Source organism: Balearica regulorum, chromosome 1 (genome assembly GCF_011004875.1).
Source record: "Balearica regulorum gibbericeps isolate bBalReg1 chromosome 1, bBalReg1.pri, whole genome shotgun sequence".
Lineage (NCBI taxonomy): Eukaryota > Metazoa > Chordata > Aves > Gruiformes > Gruidae > Balearica > Balearica regulorum.
The window spans coordinates 116,127,036-116,150,646 of NC_046184.1; the positions used below are offsets into that span (position 1 = coordinate 116,127,036).

The 23,611-nt window shown below is 43.6% G+C and overlaps 1 protein-coding gene across 2 annotated transcripts; it reads left to right on the plus strand.

Annotated features, from left to right (window-relative positions):
* The first annotated feature begins 794 nt into the window (after nucleotides 1–794).
* On the plus strand, nucleotides 795–14,173 carry IL10RB (interleukin 10 receptor subunit beta). 2 transcript variants are annotated; one of them, XM_075770949.1, is made up of 7 exons: nucleotides 796–970; nucleotides 3,293–3,416; nucleotides 4,727–4,896; nucleotides 7,121–7,287; nucleotides 9,555–9,705; nucleotides 11,203–11,360; nucleotides 13,420–14,173. In XM_075770949.1, exons 1-7 carry the CDS (start codon nucleotides 922–924, stop codon nucleotides 13,630–13,632), a joined length of 1,032 nt encoding a protein of 343 aa, XP_075627064.1. In that variant the 5' UTR covers nucleotides 796–921; the 3' UTR covers nucleotides 13,633–14,173. The 2 variants fall into 2 exon arrangements, with proteins under 2 accessions (XP_075627074.1, XP_075627064.1); XM_075770959.1 differs by lacking the exon at nucleotides 11,203–11,360 and having other exon boundaries at nucleotides 795–970; nucleotides 13,420–13,668.
* Nucleotides 14,174–23,611: the final 9,438 nt, after the last annotated feature.

Here is a 23,611-nt window from a genome sequence, read left to right on the forward strand (position 1 = left end):
ACCCTCGAGCAGATCAGCACTCCCACCCAGCTTGGTGTCATCTGCACTCAATCCCCTCATCCAGATCATTGATAAAGACATTAAACAGAACCAGATCCAGTACTGAGCCCTGGGGAACACCACTTGTGACTGGATGTAACTCCATTCACCACAACTCTTTGGGCCTGGCCGTCCAGCCAGTTTTTTACCCAGTGAAGCATACACACGTGCAAGCTGTGAGCAGCCAGTTTCTCCAGGAGAATGCTGTGGGAAATGGTGTCAAAGGCTTTACTGAAGTCCAGGTAGACAACATCCACAGCCTTTTGCTCATCCACTAAGCAGGTCCCCTTGTCACAGAAGGAGATCAGGTTTGTCAAGGACCTGCCTTTCATAAACCCATGCTGACTGAGCTGATCCCCTGGTTGTCCTGTACATGCCGTGTGATGGCACTTATGATCTGCTCCATGACCTTCCCTGGCACTGAGGTCAGAGCGACAGGCCTGTCATTCCCCGGATCCTCCTTCCGGCCCATCTACAACTGGGGCCTCCCCGGTTAGCCAGGACTGCCGGTAAATGATGGAAACCGGCTTGGTGAGCAATCCCACCAGCTCAGCTCCCTCAGGTGCTGGGCATGCCCTTTCTGGAAAGGGGAACGCAGCCGTGCTGATCGGGGGAGGCTTTGGAAAAGTTGGGGTGACCTGATGGGGGTGTGGGTGATGTCCCCCCGGCGCTCGGAAGGCTGTCAGCCCCTAGGCGGAGGGTGAAGCCCCGCAACGCGTGGCGGCCGCCGTGCCCGCACGCCACCGAGTCCCGCCCCTCCCCGCCCCGCCGCGGGAAGGCGGAAGGGTTTCGTGGCCGCCTGCGAGGGTAGCGCCCGCTGCCACCATGGCGCGGCGGCGCCGGCACCTCCGCTGCTGAGGGAGACCCGCGCCGGGAGCCGCCATGGCCGCCGCCCCCCGGTGCGCCCTCTACAGCTGCCTCCTGCTCTGCGGTGAGTCCGCCCCGGGCCTGGCGGGGGGCGGCGGAGAAGCCCGGCCGGCCCAGGCGAGGGATCGTCCTTCCGATTCCCGCCTCGCCGTCGGGGGGCGGGGGGGGGGCGGCGGGAGCAAGGGTCGCTAGAGGCGGCCGGCTTCGTTCTCCGGGGCTGCGCTGTCCCGAGAGCCGGCGCTGGCGGGGTCGCAGGGGGCAGCCGGCCGGGTGTGTCCTGTGGTGCCGTACGCGGAGCGGGGAAAGGCCGGCGGCTGCCCGTCCTTCGCAGGGGGCCTTGGCCGGAGGGGCGGAGGGCTGCCGGTGCGCCGGAGGGATGCTCCGCTGGCGAGGGCCCAGCTCCCGCTGCCCACGCGTGGGTTTTGGTTTTTTTTTTTCCTCAAAGGCGGTATCTGTGCGGAGAAACTGTAACTTGCCTTTTCGGTTTTGGACACTTGTGCAAGTCTCAGTGATGCAACGTGTGTGTTGGAGCGAAACCATGCTCTTCCAGGCAGAGTAACCGTGAGCTGTGGCAGTGTGGGCCAGCGGAGCCCGACACGGGCTGCCCTTCTGCGGCAGAGCTTGTGCTGCTGCTCTGGACACGGCCAGGGCGCTGGGACAGCAGCCGCCCCGGACGCTTCGACTGGCCCCGGCCGTACGTTTCCCGAAACAGGCCGTGTCTAAGGTTGCGATGCGAGCTGCGTGCAAACCCTTCATTTACAAGGAACAAAACCATAGAAGTAATTTTCTGAGTTCTTCAGGTCCACTGTGCGGAATAAAAAGCTAACTGGAGGCTTTTAAAGTAGAAGACCCTGTCAGGGAAGTGAGGCTTCTAAGGCATCACACGTTTTACTGGGAATTTACAAGCCTACCTCAAACCTTTGGAGGGAGCTTCCTCAAAGGGCAGGCAGCGCCCTAGAGAGAGTCCTTTGTAGCGAGGACCATGTAGTGCGGGAGAGGAGAAATCAGCTACCTTTTACTAGCCAGAAATTTTTTTCAGCTGTGTTCTTCACGCTTTGCAGTCTGTTACCCGCACCCATCTTCCTTAGTGTTCTGCGTACCTGGGATTTTGGACGTAGGAGAAGGTACGGGAGCAGGAGGCCAGAGGTGCCTGCAAAGGGGCACAGGCTGCGTGTGGGCAGAGATCTCTGAAGGCGAGTGCCCGACGTGGGTTCCGCTGAGGGCACATACACGCAGGGATGGTGTTTCTCAAGGAGGTCTGGGTGCAGGGGAGCAAGCAACTCCTGCTTGCACGACGTGAAGTGCGTTCGGGTTAATTTGTTGGGTGCGAGGGTCACATTGTAGGAATTGAGTCTGTGAAACAGCTTTTCTTTACGCAGGGCTTAGATTTAAAATTCTTGTCTGCTAAAGGTGGGTAACTAACTGACACATTCATTTCATATATTTATGCATCAACTATAGACATATAAAATAGGTTGTTTAGTTTTCTCCTTAGAACGTATGTCATTAGGTTTTACTCCTGTGACATTTAAGCACTAATCTGACCGGACAGGGTTTGTTTGCATTGATCGCCCATGTTGCAATAATGGGCCAAAATCTTTTCTATTTTAGTTTCAACACCAACAATTATTTTGAAATAATTAAATCATTATAGTAATAGCCTGTTCATCGATACTACTTTAGGTTTCCTTTATTCAGTTTCAATAAAGCAAAACAATTGTGTTTTTATCACTTGTGAAGAGTGCCAATTAATGGTGTGTTTATCTATATGATGTATTCAATAGTTCTCTTGCCTTCAAAGGTACTTCTTGTTTATCTGTGTTTTTCAAAAGCCTGGTTTAATCTGTGCAGTGATGACATAAACAAGCTTACAGTGGATTATTTTTTTTTTTAATTATCTCAGTCTTATACTGAGGTCTATGTAGAAAGACTGCTCATGTTCCTCTTCAGAAAAAAACCCAACAAATCAATCCACACACCCATGTTGTTTCCATAGTGCTACTGGAGCACTACTTAGAAAAATTTCATTTTGACAATCTCAGTGAGAGTTCATGCATGTAGCCTGATGGGCCCTAAGTCTTGACAAGTCAGTCACTCATGATGAATAGTCCTGAGAAGTTGCTCCTGCATAATACATGATGATATCATAAAGACTGTACTTACTGGAAACCATTGATGCTGGCTAATTTGTTTGTGTTGCATAAGCTCAGAAAGAACAATGGGCAACAGGATTTAAATTAATTATGTTAAAGTCTGTTTAAAAAAAAAAAGTGAGGCAAGGAAGAGAAAGAAGGCTGTATTTAAGTTTTGGAAGTTTTTCTCACTTCTTCTGAGAAGTCACCAGAGGAACACATACTAAAACGTTTGTTTGTGATTGCTCCTACAGTATCTGGAATAGTGCCAAAACCCCAAAACGCAAGAATTATTTCAGTTAATCTTCATAGCATTTTACGGTGGGATGCACCTAGGTTTCACAAAGGGAATATAAGCTACACTGTCCAATCTAAGAGGTAAGTCTGTGGGAGTTGTGCTTTCTTTATTTCACATTTTACAGCTGCCTGTGTTTGTGATTTGTTTTTTTGTAGGAAGATCAGTAGCCATCCCTTTCTTTTAGCTTGTGAGAAGCTTATCCTCTGAGCTAAATAACAGGGCAGAAGCATTTTCCACACATTTCACACCCAAGGCAGCTTTGTCCTTTTTTTTTTTGAACCAGAAACACATTTTAACATTGGCCGTTATTAGCGCCGTGTGTGTTTGCTCTCTATCGTGTAGCTGTTACCTGCGAGTCAAGAGACTTAGTCCTGCTGAGCATTAGAACCTTCTCTGATCTTTCACTCCAACAGCGTTTCTTGCTTTGCCACCAGTGCCTGCGCCCTTAGTGGAAATGCCCGATGAACTGCGGGCACGTGGCTCATCCGTTCAGTGCCTTAAACTTAGGACACGTTTTTCGGAGGTCTCCTTTTGTCGGTTTGGGTGGGTTGATTTAGCTTTGACTTGGTTTTGCCACTGTGTCCTTCCATGTTGGTCTTTCCTGTTGGGAAAAGTGGTCCGTGCGGCTGTACCGAGGAAGGTGGCCGCTTCCTCAGTCCAGCGGTGGGCTCCCTGCCTGCCTCCGTGCTCAGTGGGGAAGCCACATGGTGGGCCAGAGGCCTCTTCAGCGTTCCTGCTGAAGGTTGAATTCTTTGGCCAAGACAGGGTAGGATTTAAAGCGGAGGTGATGGCACCCACAGGCAGGTGCCTGCTGAGGAGAAATCCCTAAACCAAGGGTACGGGCCATCTTAGTTGAAAGAAGATTCTTCTGAGTTCTGGTAGCGATTACCTGTTGATCACTATGTTCTTAGGTGGGCTTTTGATGCAAAACAGAAAGAATATCATATATGAAATGGTTCCCAGTCAGCTGTCGGGCTCTATTTCTGAATTTGCCTTATGTGCATGTGTTAAAGACAGTTCTGAACAAAGTCCAAGTTAGACAGCAAAGCCGTGCATAGTGGTATTGTCTAATATTTTCAGACTTGTCTGATAACTACTGTCTGTTGAATCAAGTTTTGTAAGCAATGTCAAGAAAAGGCCATCTATTTACTGAATCGTAATTTTAATCTCTAGCTTCATCGCAGATGTATAGATGCATAGAAAATGCTTAATGCATGTGTACACACTAGTAATGATGTTTCTTACACGCTTGATCTAGTTTTTCGTGTTCATGAGTCATAACTGATTGCATTAACAAACAGATATGCCACTTTTCCAGTTAATCGAGAGGAAAGACATTTAGTCAGTTATAATTTACCCATCACATGCATTTTATTTCTCTTCCATACAGCATTAATTTCCCTGGAGACATGTATGAAAACGTGAGCACAAACTTGAGACTCACAGAGTGTGATGTCTCTTCTCTGTCTGCATACGGAGACTACGTTTTACAGGTCAGAGCAGAGTCAGAAAATAACCATTCAGACTGGGCGACCGTCAGATTTAAACCAATGGATGACAGTAAGCCTTTTTCTAATCTTCCACAAAAAATATTGTCTGCTATTTATGCACCTTTACAATTTGGCTCCCTAAGAAAAGCTATAGCATGCGGATCATTTTTAAATTTAATTACATTGAACTATAAAATCTTAATTGTAACCCTTTCATTTTTTGAAGGCAGAAGTTGCTGTCAGAAAGCATAATATGTTCACTATTACAGCTAGATGTTAGTATTGGTACTTGAAACCTCTTCTGAGGAGGTTTTAAGAACTGAATATTTTTCCCTTAAAATAAGGATCATTAATATTTTTCGGCCAGGGAGAGTTTTTCTACAAGGATTCAGACTTCCTCTATATCTAAATAAGTTCAATTACTTTCTTCTTCCTTGCTATGTCAGGCAAAAACCTGTCCTCTTTTTTTTTTTTCCCCCACTGAAAAATAAAACAATTTCACAGAGAAAGATTAATTTTTAGTCAAGAAATCTTCATTGCATAATATTGCCATTCTTTTAGTGAAGCTTTGCAGTCATTTGTGAGAGATGATAAAGACATTGCCTTGCATTAGACTGCACAACAGAGATGTTGATTACGTTGCTGTCACCTGAGCTTGGGAATGAAGGAGTGGTTTTTTACCTGTGAGCGTCCTTTATTTTGTACATTCTTACGCCACTCAGAAGCAAAAATTAAATTATTTTAGATTATGTAGTTAATGTTACCAAGGCTTTTTTTCTCCTCTAGCTGTTAATACAAAACCATGCAGGAAGCTTTTGTTACACCTCATCTTGGAGAAAAAACTTTTAAAAATCCTTTTTTTTTTTTTTTTCTTACTCTGCATTTGTTTGCTCAAGTTTCATCGTTCTGTTCCTTGGAGTGTAACTTTGCAGCTTACAGCCTTATTTTTCAAAATGCTTTTATTGGTTATCTCTCTCCAAAGGCATAATGTTGATATAATTTATCTGCCTAGAACAGAAGCACTGAAACATAGCATGGAAAAAATAAAAATACAACGTTGCAAGTATAAATTACAGCCAAAAGAAAGTGTAATACAAAAAGTATGGATGGATTTTTCAGAGAAAAGAGCAAACTTGTAAATCATTAACAGAGTTGTAGTTTGACATCTATTTGAAAGAGCTTGTGGCCTTCACAACAGGCTTGGCTTTGGAAAAACAGCTTATTCCCGGACTGAAAAAATCTGCCTATAAAACTACCTGGAAAGAAAGACCTGGGAGTACTGGCCAACCAGCCAAATCTCTGAGGAGGACGTGAGGATTGTAAATGTTGTCGTAGCTGATCTGAGAGGGCATCATGATAGAAATACCTGATAGTCCTTTCTGTTAGTTCTACTAGTGCTTTTGTAAGCAATTCCACACTCTCTTTTAGGAATAGCCTAAGAAAACCAGAGTAACCAAGATCCTCCTCACATTATTTTTCACAAGTTCAGCAACGTGTGCATCAACATTACATGAATGAATGGTCCAGCAAGCAGACTTTTTAAATTATTTTTAATTAACAAAACCCATATTTCTAGAAGAATGTAAAATTGTCTGTATATTGAGCTCTTCCTTTCTTAGGCACTTGATAGTGTGGCTGTAGCCAGGCAGAACTTTAGTCGAGGCAGCCAAGATAGAGTTGTTTGTTGGAATTACAGGAGACTTTAATGGAGAGCTCACTGCAGGCACAATGTAGTTGATAATGAAGCTACTCATGAAATAATTTAGGCCGTGGCACAAAAACATAATGACAAGCCATTTTCAAAATATAAGAATATAATATTCAGTCTAAGCAGCTCAGTCTTTAAGACATGCAGAAATAATTCAAATGTTTCAGTTTTTCAAAGTGATCACAATGAAAGAAACATTAAAACACTTCACTAGAGGGTCTCCTCAGAAAAGACAGATGTTGCAACAGCTTGGCACAGAAAGAGAAGTGAGTAATAACTTATAGAAATAGTCCTTCCTCTCCCAGGTGTCACCACAGCTGGCAAAAGAGAACTGAGTTAGTTTAGCGTATGGGAAATGTAGTCTGCAACAGTACCTGTTATTTAACTGCAAAAATAATCTCCTTTCAAGGCCAGTTCTGTAAGGAAAGGATTTATTTATGCCTGACCTATGAAAGGAAATTACTTTCTTCTAAAAGATAAAATTATTTAAAGCATGAATTGTCATAGGTTGTGTAAAAACGTCAGCTTGAAAACAATCTGAAACTGAATTCTGTTCTTTCTTCTCTTCCACCATTCTAATACATAGCAGTCATTGGGCCACCTGATGTAAAAGTGAAGTCAGAGTCTGGGTCCCTGCATGTGGATTTCCTAGGCCCTTTTGCTGAACACGAACATGACAAGTGGCCTCTAAAACAATATTACGGCTCGTGGAATTACAGAATACTGTATTGGAAGAAAGGTGGCAATACAAAGGTAACTTCTGCTTCCTGCATGTTGTGACTCCATGACTTTGATATAGGCTTTTCGTGCTAAAATACCGTAGTGAGGAAGTTCTGAAAGCTAATGGTACTGAAATAAAAATATATCTCTACTAATGACAGTATAATAAAGTCTAGTCATTGCAACTGGCATTCAGAGCAAATGGCAGACAGCTGTGTTGTTAAACAGTAACATGGACATAATTGGCTCTTTCCATAATTAGAAATAACTGCAACATTCTGAGAGTTTATTCCCTCAGTTTCATGATGTATTGATTTGTGGTGGTGTCTTCCCTACCAAATCTGCGTTTCACACATGCAAGCAAGGGTAAACTTGGAAGCTGTAACATCAGCAGTAGCTGTGATCATGGCGATAAGCTGACTTGGATTCAAATCTGATGTCACTGAAGTATTTGTGCTCTTTGTGGGACTCTGGGCTGTGAATGCCACTGTGGATGAGGCCTTACATTAGCTGTGGTCACCTTCCTCCAGTTTTTCACCTCTTCACTTTCTGTCAGGTGTAATTCACTTTCTTCCTCTGATAGACAGCCTCTTCCACAGACAGATGTGGTACTTGGCTCAAAAGACTTCTCTGTACAGAATGCATGGAGAAAGATCATAAATAATATATTAACTACAGGGTCATGAGTTCTACTACAGTAAAATAGGAAGCCCCTTTACTGGAAGATACCAGTCACAGCATAATTACTGCTTTCAGTAGTACATCAGTACAATTTTCATATAATAGAACTCCTCTACATATCATTCTGATTTGTATTTGTTACCCTGCAAAATTCTTTAGCATTCAATTCCAAAAAATGAGAGATCGTAATTTCCCAAAAAACAGACTAGTTTTCAATTCCTGACTATAAGAAATGCAGGTATTTGTATTAGAAATAGTGTGGCCAGCAGGACTAGGGAAGTGATCGTCCCCCCCATACTCAGCACCGCTGAGGCCACACCTCGAGTCCTGTGTTCCATTTTGGGCCCCTCGCTACAAGAAGGACATTGAGGTGCTGGAGCGCATCCAAAGAAGGGCAACGAAGCTGGAGAAGGGTCTGGAGCACAAGTCTTATGAGGAGTGGCTGAGGGAACTGGGCTTGTTTAGTCTGGAGAACAGGAGGCTGAGGGGAGACCTTGTCGCTCTCTACAGCTACCTGAAAGGAGGTTGTAGCCAGGTGGGTGTTGGTCTCTTCTCCCAAGTAGCAAGTGATAGGACAAGAGGAAATGGCCTCAAGTTGTGCCAGGGGAGGTTTCGATTGGATATTAGGAAAAATTTCATCACCGCAAGGGTTATCAAGCACTGGAACAGGCTGCCCAGGGAAGTGGTGAGTCACCTTCCCTGGAGGTATTTAAAAGACATGTAGATGTGGCGCTTAGGGACATGGTTTAGTGGTGGACTTGGCGGTGGCTCAATGATCTTAAAGGTCTTTTCCAACCTAAATGATTCTATGATTCTATTTCAGCATATGGGATGCAAACTTAGGCAGATTACCAGAGGAAGCGGGAACTTCAGGTAGAATATGTGCTTGTAACACTTCAAAGCAGAAGTCTGGGAAATTTCCATAGGGATCAAAAAAGCAAAAGGCATAGACTATGTAACTTCAAAGGCTGTTTTTTGAAGTGAATGCTTGCTCAAAATATTGAAACCTAGCTAGCTATAGAGTCTTCTCAGCCTGGAGAAAGAATCTGTTACTACATAATTGGTTGTGTTGTAGGGATTGTTATACCCTGCAGGGACTGTATAGTTACAGGGACGTAACCAATCATGTCTCTAAACAGCACCTTGCATCCTCCGTCAGTCACCTAATAGCTTCCACAAGCCTTTTTCTTTCTCTTTTTTCTTTCTTTTGTCTAGATCATCCATCCTACTTGCTCCGTCTCAGATTAAATTATGTTTGTTTGTAACAGCACTCTTAGTTGATCTCATCTGGTTAGGCAATTGTTTCTCTCTGCTGTCAGATCTCATTTATCTCGTCTCTGTAAGCCTGCCTCTTCAGCCTAAAACTTCATTAATGCTGCTAGAAGCAGCCAGAAAGTCAGTGGTGTGAGTGGTCTCACACTCTAACCATAGGTGAAATCAATGTAGAGTTATCAGTTATGTGACATAGGCAGGGCATTTCATTCTGCCTTTAAAAGCCTTATTCACGTTGCAGCTATAATTGATGGGATTTGTCCTACTAAATGTAATTTGACTTACTTAGCTAGTCCATTCACTGGACTATTGCTTTTCAAATTTTTTGTGTTCTTCTCTGTTATTAGGTAACTCACATAGATACTAAACATAACTCTGAAATACTATCTCAGTTGGAGCCGTGGACAATATATTGTATTCAAGTGCAAGCAGTTATCCCCGAGTGGAACAAAGTGGGGGAACTGAGCGAAGAGCTTTGTCAGCAGACAACCCACAACGGTAATGCCTGGCGCAGCACAATGGGGCACGCGCTGTAGGGAACTAGGCAATGTGAAAAGCAATTAAAAATGAAAATCGGTGTAACGTGTAAACCTGCCCAAAATGGATGTGGTTGTTACTTTAGTATCGTTTGGTGGTTAATACGTGTGCACTTTTGGAGCAGAGGAGTTGGAAACTAAGTGAAAACTACAAGCAATATAGCACTGATGGCGCGATGCCTTACTTCGCTGCAGAGGCCTGAAAATCAGAGTTAAATGGAGCATAGGCTCTTCACTAATCGCGCTGTGTGCCTGAATTTCTGTTGCCATCAGCTGTTTTCACTATGAAAGCCTTTGGTCCCCTATATGTGCAACTGAGAAAGGAATTGGACCCTGCGTTGCAGTCTGCTTCATCTGTGGCGATACTGCCAGTGTCTGTCGTGAGGCTAGGCCACGATGCTCTTCCTCTGGGACACACAGCAACTATTTTGTGTCACCTGCCTTCAGAATGAAAAGGAAAGCGTCAGGTACCACAAGCGCTTTCCTTTCCAGCCACGCCACCTTAGCCGCTGTCTGCGGAGTCCAGCCATCACCACCACGTTGTCTCACCCTGTCATCTTAGCAGGGAGCTTGATGTCCCTAGTTAAAAGAAAGGATAGAGTCCTAGGTACTGCCGTTTTCACAGCCATAACGTGTATTTCAAGTAACTTACACCTTTGGATAACTTGTGGAAAATCAGAGACAAAAGCTGATGAGGAAGCCATCTGGGGGAAGCCTGGGGAAGCCCCTGAGCTGACCTGTTTCTTATATGTTTTTCCTTATAAAATGTTTCCTCATGTGTTTTTCCTACATGTATATTTTCTGCATGCAGTGCAGTTGAATTGCAGGTGGGTTTTGGTGGCAGTGTTGCTTGTTAGTTCATGGCTAGAACAGTGCTGAGCCAGTGTAGGCTGGTTTAAAGCATTTATAGAGTGATGTATGGATACATCTTTGTTCCTATTGCCTGTTGTGAAATCCCTGTGCATGACATAATTTTTTTAAAGGCTCAGTAGTTTAGAATTTTACAAACTTTTGTCCCCAGCTGTCTTTACTTTGCTGCCATTTTTACAGATTTCTTTAAGAGAAAAATGAAAGCCTACACACTGGTAGTGTTACGTGTCAACTGCTACACTCCTGAAACACCAAAGGGTGTACAGTAGCTTTTTACATGGTATCACCTTGTGGATGGTTCTGTTTAATCATTTGTCTAGTATTGCATGTAGAATCACAAGTATATGTAACTGTAGATGGCTAAATATGATGGCTTGTAAGCTTACTTTATTGAGAACTTCTGCAGCCTATTCAGGCTAAAAATTTAAGAGCTAAGAGGTATTTTGCATCTGGAAACAAAGACTATGTTTGCAGTTATTTTGTAGTATTTTATTTTTTTAAAAAATTCCATAAAGTGATAATTTGAAAATAATATATTCAGAAATTAATAGTCACAGTTTTAATTTTTTTTTTTTCTTGTCTCTTGAAGGTGTAACTCCTGTGTGGATGATTGTGACCATGCTTATAGGATCAATGTTGGTCATTGTAATATCTGTTCCTGTTTGTTTCTTTTCCATTTTCTATCTATATCGACTCACCAAACACGTTTTCTGCCCGTCATATATTTTCCCACAGCACTTGACAGAGGTTTGTTTTCTACCTAACACAATTAAAATCAACCTTTTCAGCAGAACCACCTGCCTTTCAAAGGTTCTCTGTGCCATAACCTGTCAAGTTTCTTTTATTTTACCTTCTTCCACTTGCACCTGTGGTACTTTTCAGGGTGAGAAAGGTAGTGGAAGTTAGTTCACTTAATATTTAATTCCTGTCGTTGTAAGGTCATAAATTTTGCATGAATGTTACCTCAAGCTTTTTCATTGAATTCTGTGGTGCTGCAGACTTAAGTAAGGAGCAGTGAAATTCGGCTTTCTTTTGAAGTATACTGATGTATAATAAACTCTGAAATACTGTCATTCTGAATTGTTCTGCACAGAATGGTACAAAATATTTAAAAGCAGAACAACTTTAAAACTTGGCATAGACTTTTATTCCTAAAGCAACTGCCTAATTTGTAATATGAAGCTTTATATGGCTCAGAAACAGGATGTTTTTTTTTCATTTTAAAGCGAGAGAATAACAGGTGTTAACTTTCAATTCTTCTTTATAGACGGTGAACAACTGAGCTATCTGTCTCCACTGCCTCATTTTAGAGTTAAAATTTCACATTTATTCTCCTGAAAGAAAGTTCTTTCGCAAGTATAATAATGAGTTTTGACTGAAGTAAAGAAGGTAGTGAAGTCTGAAAAATCAAGATAAGACAAGAGCAATGACTGTTAGCCATTACTGTTGGGGAATACCACTGACCCTGTTACCCATATAGCAATGTGAAAAGGCTCCTCCAAGAAACAAGGCTGCACAGAGTGTTACGTACGCTAAAGTTAGCAACCTGTACTCTTCAAAGCTTCCTGCAGTTTCTCCTGGGTCTTTCATTTTGACTCATTTTGAGATCCTCAGACAAAGGCTTTGCAGCTGACTTAGCAACCTTAGTCTCGTGCTTTAATTTGAGCACATGCTCAGCATGCAATAGGTTGCCAAACCTGGAGCTCAGCTGCTGAGAACGTAGCGGTGCTCTGATCAATACAGGATGTGGTCAAATTTCATTTTGCTCGCAGGTTTCTTACAAGAAAGGGAGAATTTTCTGTTTGTGCTAGTGGGTTGTAGTGGTTTATCACAGTAATCAAAGGTCAGTCGTGCTTACCTAAAATGACATTTATCAAAGGCAGTGGTTTCACTACATGAACATCTGAGATTGCAGGTTACTGACGGAACACTTCAAATCACAGTTTGCTAGGAAAAGGTCAAATAGTAATACTATTAGTATTTATTTTTGTAATTACAGTGAACAGGACTCTTGATAGAGCAGCTTGTTTCTTACGTAAAGTGCGCTAAAAGCAAAGGTAATAGACAGGGGTCAGGTCACAAGAACAAAATGCAGTTGTACTCCTCCAGCCACTACCAATAAAATGAACTGCCACTTCAGCGGCCAAAATGAGTGGTTGACATGTTATTACTGTGTTGAGTAGGTGTCCTAGTCTTCTGTTGACATTCAAAATACAGTCATGACATCCTGCGAAGTCCATGTTGATTCTTGAGATTGGTTCCATCTTTTCAATAGAATGGGGAGTGGGAGGGAGTTGTGATATTTCAGTACTAAAATTAAGTCATCTTTCTCACTGAACTGCATAGCCCTGCAAATCTCCCTCCCTCTCCTTTACTTGACTAAATGGTTATGGTTTATGTTGACATTTAAAGCATCACTATTTGGTGTCTGAGCAGGCAGCTCTCTGAGATGGCAGGAACGATTCACATCTCTTGGAGCTATTTGACAAATCTCTCTGTGAACTCCTTCACCTGCAGTCAAGTCACCGTTTGGTTTGGTTTGGTTTTTTTTAAAGAAAGCTTATATTCCAAAGAAGTCACTAACCCCTGGGCTATCTTCTTGCAAATAAAGGCACTTCTGACTTGCTTCCAAGCCTTGCACAGGATGTTAAAGTGAGCAGAGAGGTTGTTAGATTGTCACCACTCTGGGACTTCTAAGGACTGAGAAAGCCAATTGATGTGTGGAAAACAATAGAAAACATATTTCTAAGCAAACAGGATGGTATGGCTGGTGCAGCCTAATTCTCATTTCCTCCTTCCTTCACAGTTTTTGAGCAAGCCTCCCAGTGGTTCGCAGTTTTTTGCTCCACTCCCACAGGAAGAGCATCTTTTTTATGACAAGCTAACTGTCATTTCAGAAGAATCCAGAAATCACTGTGGTGAGACTGGGCATGAGGCCAGCAACACAACAGAGCACCTTCAGGACTCTGAACAAGAAGATTCTGATTCAAGAATAGTACCAGATTCAGAAAAGGCCTAAATGCACTCCTCATACTTCACTCGGACCAAAAGAAAAGCAAATGGGCTGTTGAGTTTGTCTTCTTGCCGCTGGATTCTTAAGACAGTAAAAATTCACATACAAAGACGTATATACAGACTTTTGACAGAATCATTTTATTTTGTTAAAGTACAAGAAACTTGATTGTAAATGAGGAATTAAATGACACATAATTTTTGCCACTGTAGTGGCTCACTGTTAAGTTGTAGCAATACCTAGGACTGTATTATGGCATTAATTTAAAAAGCAAGCATCATATATATATAAATAATTAATTTAACTTTCATGAACTATTTATTGCAAAAGCTAATCAAAATGGCATACTGTATAAGGGTTGTAAAAGAAAATAATATTTTGTAAAGAAAGGCCTGATCTGACTTTTTTTTTCATGAGAAATTATGTGTGTTTCTTAAGGATATCCCTAGTGGCATAATATTTCTATTAAATATTTTTTTTACCTGATGCAAAATTTGAAAGTTATGATGATGATGTGAACTTGGTATGAATAAACCAAACACAAATATTCAGCGTGTTTTGCATTGCAAGGTGTTACTTGTACTTCATCGCTAATGGGAACACAGCAGCGCACTGCCAGATAGCCCTTATGTTCAGGTGTTGCTCAGTCCCCTGAGCCTCTGCCCTGCAGTTTCTATGGCTAATTAAATTTTGCCTACCTAATCCAGAGTCCACCGAAGTCTGTGGAAAACTTCACAGCTAAAGTGGGAGTTAAAGGTAGCTTCATTTTATTTATCTACTGAGTGACAGATTCACAGATTGGTAAGGATTAGAAGGGACCTCTGGAGATCATCTAGTCCAACCCCCCTGCTAGAGCAGGATCACCTAGAGCAGGTTGCACAGGATCGCATCCAGGTGGGTTTTGAATCTCTCCAGACAAGGAGACTCTACAACCTCTCTGGGCAGCCTGTCCCAGTGCTCGGTCACCCTCACAGTGGAGAAGTTTTTCCTCATGTTGAGATGGAACTTCCTGTGTTCCAGCTTGTGCCCATTGCCCCTTGTCCTGTCGCTGGGCACCATAGAGAAGAGTCCGGCCCCGTCCTCTTGACATCTAGCCTTTAGATATTTACAAGCATTGATGAGATCCCCTCTCGGTCTTCTCTTCTCCAGGCTAAACAGACCCACCTGTCTCAGCCTTTCCTCCTACAGGAGATGCTCCAGTCCCCTCATCATCCCTGTAGCCCTCCGCTGGACTCTCTCCAGTAGTTCCTTGTCTTTCTTCAACTGGGGAGCCCAGAAATGGACACAGCACTCCAGCTGTGGCCTCACCAGTGGTGAGTAGAGGGGGAGGATAACCTCCCTGGACCTGCTGGCCACACTCTTCTGAATGCCCCCCAGGATACCACTGGCCGCCTTGGCCTCGAGGGGACACTGCTGGCTCATGGAGAGCTTGTTGTTGACCAGGACTCTCAGGTCCTTCTCCACAGCGCTGCTTCCCAGCAGGTCAACCCCTAACCTGTGCTGGTACCTGGGGTTTTTCTTCCCTAGGTGGAGGACCCTACACTTGGCCTTGTTGAATTTCATATGGTTCCTCTTTGCCCAGTTCTCTAGTCTGTCAAAATCTCGCTGAATGGCAGCACAGTCTTCTGCTGTGTCGGCCACTCCTTTCAGTTTTGTATTGTCAGCAAACTTGCTGAGGGTATGCTCTGTTCCTTCATCCAGGTCATTGATGAATATGCTGAATGAGATTTGACCCGGTACTGACCCTTGGGGCACACCACTAGCTACAGGCCTCCAGTAGACTCTGCGCCATGTATCACAACCCTCTGGGCTCTGCCATTCAGCCAGTTCTCTACCCACCTTACTGACCCCTCATCCAACCCACGCTTCCTAAGCTTGCTAAGGAAGATTTTATGAGAGACGATGTCAAAAGCCTTGCTGAAGTCAAGGTATACAACATCCACTACTCTCCCTTCATCCACGCGGCTGATACATACTCTTAATTCAAAAAAAGTAGAGCCAGGTTGATGTGATTCCCATGCTGCATAATACAATCTCACCTGCATAACCCTGGTCACTGAGTGATGCAAATTTTTTTGTGTGTATTATTACATCAAAATGAGAGTGAAAAATTAAATTCTGTCAGCGAAAGTAACTTGCCACGAGTGAAGTTGTGTGTAAATCATAACTTGATGTGGAAATTGCAAAATTTTTGGCTATGGTTTTGAGGTTTGTTAATTAATGCTTGAATATTCACCTCCTGGGAACTATTGCAGGAAGAAAACAAAAGAACAGGCATTGATTGTTTGTGCCTCCCAGCTATATGCAATCTACGTACGCTTTTTCTGCACTTTTCAATTTTCATCATATTTTGGTTTAATGTGGAATATGGAAAAAATGGGAAGCATTTTCTTTTTCTTCTTTTCTTTTTTTTTTAAGGCATTTTGTTTCAGTGGTGCTTTTCTTCACCTCTCACCAAAGCTGCTCTGTGAGTGCTGATCCTAATGAAGGCCAATGTCCTGCACCTGGTACACATCTCCACTGTAAAAATTCTGCTCCCTGTGTGTTCCTTATCCCTCCTTCCACAGCAGCAGCTGCTTCTGTACATTCTTTTTTTTTTTTTTGGCTTTTTCTGAAAGATAAGAACCACATAGCATTAGTCATACGACCGATGCATGTGTTAGTTGGCTGGCCAGCTGCTGTCAGAAGAGAAGAGGGTTGAGATTTCCCTGCCTTTTCCTCACTCTCTCAGTAGAGCTGCATTCATCTATCCGGTGGCTGATTTTCATAGAAGAGCAGGAAGTTACTGGCTATCAAATGTGGCTGAAATCAATCAGCTGGTTCAAAGGTTATGATGAGGGCACAGATAAGGCGGTCCCATGTGCTGTGCCACTTCATTACAGGTTCATCGGTAAGCCAAATTGAGGGAGAGAACAAAAATAATCTTGGCTATTCAGAGATACAAGCTTTTTAGATTAAAGTGGGAAGAACATGTGCAAGAACATTGTCTCCGACATTTTGAAAGGCTGGCTTCCCCCATTTAAAAAGAGGAAGCTTTTCCTCTCATGACTTTGCCAATACCAACTCCTGTACTGTCACATGAGAGGAGAGGGAAAAGCTGTTCTCAGAATACTGCTTCCTCTTTCAACATGTCCAGACACATGGGGAAAGGAAGGATTTGTCCTGACCGCTTTGTTTGTTTAACTTTTTTTTTAATGTAGAACATGGTGTCTTTAAAGAAACAGCTGTTTTAAGTTCATGTGAGCCCATCTTTAACCTACTCTCTGTATCACTGTCAAAGAGCCTTTATATAGTGAATTCCAAAGTGAAAAACATACTAAGATTCCAGTTGCATCACAACTAGCATGAAATAGGAATTAATTCCCCAATTCTGCATCTCAATAGGTCGCCAAAGTTTCCGGAGACCTGTACAATCCTAGCAAAGGTCAACCCGCAATCATACCACGCTCCAGTTGTCTGAGGACATCAAGCTAACAGAGCTGTTAGACTATACCATCGCTAGTGTTGTTCTAATGCAGATAACTTGGTAAATAAAAATTAAGAGATTATATGCCACACAGAACAGAAACGAAGGCTCCAATGCAGAATATATTTAACAAAGATCACCCTGAGAGGGCAGAGAGACATTCTGTGAAATCCTGATTAGATTATTATTCGATTATTTGATTCTTATTTCATGCAGAGCTAAGCTTGTAGTCAGGGCATCCTCTAACACCGATGTCTTCTCCTTTCAGTCATATAAGCATCCAGCATGTGCATTTGTGCAGTGTAGCAAAGCATTGTTTCTATTCCTGCTTATAAAGGAATTCAAAAGTAATGTTAAATAATGATTTGACCTTGTGGAGAACAGTGATTAATGCTTCATTGCTGACTTCTCACCTCAGGTTAAATCGCTTAGCTTTTGTCCTTATAATTCCCTCAGCTCTTAAATAAGGATTATGGTATGCAGATACTGCAGTGGTGGGACACACACGAGCCCCCTAAGTAAGCAGATGGCCATCGTGTGCGTAATGTCAGAGCGAGCAGGAGAGGGGTAAGGCCAGTAGCAAGGCTGTTCAACGCACCGTCAGGACGGCAGGGGAAGCGGTACGTTCAGTGACTGTTAGAAGACAGATTTAGCTTGCTGAAACAGACAAGGCATTTCTTGGATGACTCCTATTTTCTTTGCTAGATTTCACTCTTCTGACCTCAAAAGAGGGTTTATGACCAAAGAGACAGTGATAAACCGTATTTCAGAGTTCCTACACGTGGTGCTCATTGAGACCTGACTTGCAGTAAACATGGAGTGCGTTCACCTCCAGGCTCCATGACACACAGCGATTGAAGGAAGCTGCCACAGACAAATGAGATTCTGCCTCCACAGCTAGAAGGACCCCTAAGTAACATTTCAGGCACACGATACAAAGCGCAAATACAGAGCAGTGTAACAAGGATAGGAAGAATTCACAGCGCTGTGAAAGGGAAAGCCCGGCTCATTTTTCACTGCTGACTTCTCACCTCTGACATACTTTGTTCACCTCATTTCGTATTAACCTGACTAAAACCCAGCTAAGCCATTAATGTCTACAGCTTTTACTCACACATTGCTAAGCAGCTACCCCTGCCTGGGGATTTCGGGGGTTTTCCAGTGTTGTGTTATTTAATAGGCTGAGACCCAGTAAATCAGTTACAGTTAGATAAAAGGACTAAGTGACAAGGGTGATGTATTCAGAAGCTAATTCTAGCCCCATAACACCAATCCCCCAGGTTCTCCCAAGACAGTAGCTCCTTCAGAAGGCAACTGCCAGGGGTACTTCTCTGGCAGAGCATCTCTTTCCTTGATGACTACAGAAAAAAAACTAGGCTACTTTTTCCTCTTAGGCAAGGTTTATCCATACAAATAGCTCTCGGACATCTTGTATGTTTTCTTCCTGCTCTGCACGGAAGTGGCACTTGAGAAGAATTAAAGCTGACTTCTATTTTAAAAGGTCAGCCTTTCCTAAGAGCTCCTAAAAGCAATCTAGATTTTTTTTTTCTTCAGACTGACCTGCAGTTTGGTTTGCTTCAGAAGTCTTCCTGTTTCAAACTGAGTCCTCAGAGGAAAGTGTTTGTGGGTGAGAGCCACCTTCTTCAGCCACAAAAGCCACAGCTCCACTGGGATGTGTAAAGTGAGCCAAGACACCTGGGGGCAAGGTGCAGCCTCTGGCTGCACCCAAATGGGCTGCATGGCCCCACAGGTACCCCAGGCAGTACGTGGCACCTACTGCCTCTGTAAAGAAGACCTGATCTTGAGCGAAGCTTGTGGAGAGTATGATGAAAATGAATCAATAACATAGGTGAACTTCCATGCTGGTTTTGGCTGGGATAGAGTTAATTTTCCTCATAGTAGCTGGTATGGGGCTGTGTTTTGGATTGGTGCTGAAAAGAGTGTTGATAACACAGGGATGTTTTCGTTGTTGCTGAGCAGTGCTTACACAGAGCCAAGGCCTTTGCTGCTCCTCACCCCACCCACCAGCGAGGAGGCTGGGGGTGCACAAGGAGTTGCGAGGGGACACAGCCGGGACAGCTGACCCCAACTGACCGAATGGGTATTCCATACCATATGATGTCATACTCAGCATATAAGGGGCTGGGAGAAGACAAAGGAAGAGGGAGACATTCAGAGTGATGGCGTTTGTCTTCCCAAGTCACCATTATGTGTGATGGAGCCCTGCTTTCCTGGGGATGGCTGAACACCTGCCGGCCGATGGGAAGTGGTGAATGAATTCCTTGTCTTGCTTTGCTTGTGTGTGTGACTTTTGCTTTCCCTATTAAACTGTCTGTATCTGGAGCCATGACTTTTCTCACTTTTAGCCTTCTGATTCTCTCCTCCATCCTAATGTGGGGAAAGTGAGCAAGCGGCTGCGTGGGGCTGAGCTGCTGACTGGGGTTAAACCACAACTTCTAACTGTTATAATTTAAACTGCAAAGCATGGCAGTATGCTGCTAACTCTGGCACAGCATGCCAGGGGTTTTGGCAAAAAATGATGAGTAAAACAGACTATTTGAAGATCTGGAGGTTATTGAAAAAATATTTTAGACATGCAATGTAAAGCAGAGGAGGATGATTAAGGAATGGAGAAGTGGGGATAACTGAGGACGAACAGTCTAGGCTTGTGGTGAAAAAAACAGATTATAGAAGACAGCAATAAAGTAAGACAGTAAGAGAAGAAACAGGTCAAGGCAGTGGAGTGAACATTTCAGGGAGAAAGGGAACACTGGAGCCCATGGCCAGCCAAGGGACTAGCGATGTGATTACACACCAGCTCCACATTTTTCTTTCACTTCTCCATATTGATAGCTTCGATGTCTTCACTCTCTGGCCCATCCTGGAGGCAGCAGGGAAGGCTGGCTGGCTGCAGAGTACAAATCCACATCTGTTGGCTGGCCAGAAAGAGCCCCACTGAACAGCATAGCCAGAAAGGCTTTCAGAAACTTTTACCCTCAGCAAGTTTGCTGACAGCACCAAGCTGTGTGGTGCAGTTGACACACTGGAGGGTGTGTGGGATGCCATCCAGAGGGACCTTGACAGGCTAGAGAGATGGGCCTGTGCGAACCGCATGAAGTTCAACAAGGCCAAGTGCAAGGTCCTGCACGTGGGTCAGCGCAATCCCAAGCACAACTATAGGCTGGGCAAGGAGTGGATTGAGAGCAGCCCTGAGGAGAAGGACTTGGGGGTATTGGTTGATGAGAAGCTCAACATGACCCAGCAGTGTGCGCTTGCAGCCCAGAAAGCCAACCGTGTCCTGGGCTGCATCAAAAGAGGTGTGACCAGCAGGTCGAGGGAGGTGATCCTGCCCCTCTACTCCGCTCTCGTGAGACCCCACCTGGAGTACTGCGTCCAGCTCTGGGGGCCCCAGCACAGGAGAGACATGGAGCTGTTGGAGCAAGTCCAGAGGAGGGCCACGAAGCTGATCAGAGGGCTGGAGCACCTCTCCTGTGAGGACAGGCTGAGAGAGTTGGGGTTGTTCAGCCTGGAGAAGAGAAGGCTCAGGGGAGACCTTACAGCTGCCTTCCAGTACCTGAAGGGGCCTACAGGAAAGCTGGAGAGGGACTGTTTATCAGGGAGTGTAGTGATAGGACAAGGGGCAATGGGTTTAAGCTGAAGGAGGGTCAGTTTAGATGAGATGTTAGAAAGAAATTCTTCACTGTGAGGGCGGTGAGGTACTGGAGCAGGTTGCCCAGAGAGGTTGTGGATGCCCATCCCTGGAAGTGTTCAAGGCCAGGCTGGATGGGGCTTTGGGCAACCTGGTCTAGTGGAGGGTGTCCCTGCCCATGGCAGGGGGGGGGTTGGAACTAGATGATCTTTGAGGTCCCTTCCAACCCAAACCATTCTGTGATTCTATGATTCTATGATTCTAACTCTACATCCATGACAAGCTACAGAAAAAGCTTTTAAATAGATTCTTAACCAGAAATACAGCATAAGAAATTGTGATGTTAAGTTACCCATTTTTTTCTGAGGCGGGTTGGGAAATAACCATCATATTACTTGGCAAAATCTAATTTTCCAATAATCATCGGTTATTGAATAAGTGGTATAGAGTGTCTGTGCAAATCAAGCTCCTTCCCTTGATATTGCACTGTCGTGAAAAAGAAAGGTGAAAATAGCTATTTTACAGAAAGTACTATGAATAATCAACAGGCTGAGCTGACTGTTCGCATGCAATATACTGGAAATCGCTCATTTGTACTTCCTAATACAGAGTCCTTTCTTACTTCTACCTTACAAATTGGATTCCTTAAGTTAATTTTGCATGCTTTCTAGCAACCACTGTAAAAGATTGAAGGCATAGAATGATAATAACATCAAGAAGACAAATGAGAAACCACTGGGGAAATCTTACACAGGAAATCCTGGCTCCAGCAGCACTGATGTGCATTCACAAAGAATTGGTTTAACAACTTTCAGCTCTTCCCTTTTCCTGTCAACTCTGACATCATCAAATACTGTCTCTCATTTCTACTGTCTTCTCTCAGCTCCTGTTGTTCATTACACTTTTCGTAACTAGACTGCAAGGACCTCAGAGCAGAAACTTTCTTTTCCAATCTGAGTAGCGTAGTTACAAAGACAATGTAAAACACAACTGGAGCTTTTTACATGGGTTAGATTTTCAGATGTGCTGACATAACGGTACAACCAGGCTCTGAAACTCACCCTAACTAAGCACAACTTGTTGATCGTTATGAAATATTATCTATAAAGTTGTAGATGTATTATAGTTAGGCATTTTGAAGATACTGGATAGGTCTTCATGGGCTGTAAAAAGACAGGTTGACAGCAGGCTTTCCATGTTCTTCCAGCCTGGATGACGCAAATTATTACCCCTCTGTCCTTCAAATGCACTGTTCTGACCAGATCCCTTTGTTTTATTTACCTGAGTTTTCTCATGTGCTGAAAATATTCAGCCATCTCATGGCTGAAAATATTTCTGGTACACAGAATTGTATCTGTCCCAAGCCCAACTTTGTCCTTGTAGATCTTAGGGTGGAGAGTCAAAAGAAAAGGGCAAGAGCTGAACCTAAGTCTTTCTAGAGCTTCATGAATGTGAGAATAAAATACCAGTGCAGGAAATAACCTTTGAAATACACTTAACAATAAAGTCCTGTGGTGTGGCACTACCACTTTTATTGTTCCAGCTCTAAGCCTGGCCTTGCTCGTTGTATTTTGCTGCTTTGGGAAAAACAATGAACTGGTGCCTGTGATATGTCTGGAATACAGCAAAGGCAAGAGCAGAAGGGAGCACAGAGTGGGCAAAGGGTGTGTCATCTCAGCACCAGTATGGGAGTGGCTGTGAGAAACAAACTTTAGCCCCTGCGGAAGCAGGGACCCAGGTCATCCAACTCTCATGCAGCAAGAGCCACTCTCACAGCTCCGGAGTCTCTCCTGGAAGCAAGACCTTGCTCACATTTTTCCTAATGAGAAACGGTGGTTTGCTAGAGCAACTAATACAAAGATTAAGACTGGTGTTAGGCGTTGTCCTCCTTACCCCAGGGGACTCACTTGCTCCTCTGCTGGGTGGCTGAAGCCTTTAATAGGACACCTGGACCATATGGAGGAATTCTTTACCCCTTAAGAATCTGCACAAGAAAAGGAGGTGGGGATTGCAAGGTAGAGGAGAAGCACCACCTGGAAGTCTTAAGTTAGTTGATCAGTTCTCATGCCAAATTATAACCATGCCCTGGACAATACTAGCAAAAGTCAGGGAGAAATTCCCAGTATGGTACAAACCTGCAGAGATTCAGAAACCAGGGATGTAACGCCCCATCATTGGATCTTTGCCACAGTAAAAGCCACAGAGCAGTTGGTCAGATTGAAGTGCAAATTAGAATGAGAAGGGATACTGAAATATTTTAGAAAACTTGAACTGCTATTATATACCCCAGTCCCAATGAGATTAAAGTCTCAAAAGCAAATTGCTTGTAACACATGAAGGAAGAACTTGCATCGCATAGATGCATACATGTTCACATCAACAAAAGAGTTTACTTGTGTTAAATTCCTCAACTGTAGCCTCGCTATTTGGAAGGGGAGGGACACAACACACATCTACTTTTATGAAGTGGTGTTTCATGTGAGCACAGCAGTCCAACCACACTTTGTCCAAGAAATGTAGAAATAGAGCCCAAATACACAAGCACAGTGCTGGGAAAGAAGCAGGTGTGTGTGGGGGTGTTTAATATATATTTCACTTGTAATGTTTTTATCTTCCAAAACTATGTGGAAAAACTCTCATTCAGGTACAAAATACCAATGTATTAACAAAAAAAATGATCTAATTCCTTTCAGTGAACGTCAATGAACTTTGTGCAGAAATGGTAGCTTAGAGTTTGACTTTAGTAAGATTTTTCATAATATTTTAGAAGATACTGTCACAGACAAGTTAAGGAAAACTGGGCTAGGCAGAAGGAGACAAATGTGGGGCTTATAGTGGGTCACAAACTGTAAATGAGTCAATGTCTCACT

Coding starts and splice junctions, on each gene's coding strand:
- IL10RB (XM_075770949.1), top strand. CDS start 922: ATGGCCGCCGCCCCCCGGTGCGCCCTCTACAGCTGCCTCCTGCTCTGC. Junction 3,417..4,726: donor TACACTGTCCAATCTAAGAG/GTAAGTCTGTGG, acceptor TCTTCCATACAG/CATTAATTTCCCTGGAGACA. Junction 9,706..11,202: donor TCAGCAGACAACCCACAACG/GTAATGCCTGGC, acceptor TGTCTCTTGAAG/GTGTAACTCCTGTGTGGATG.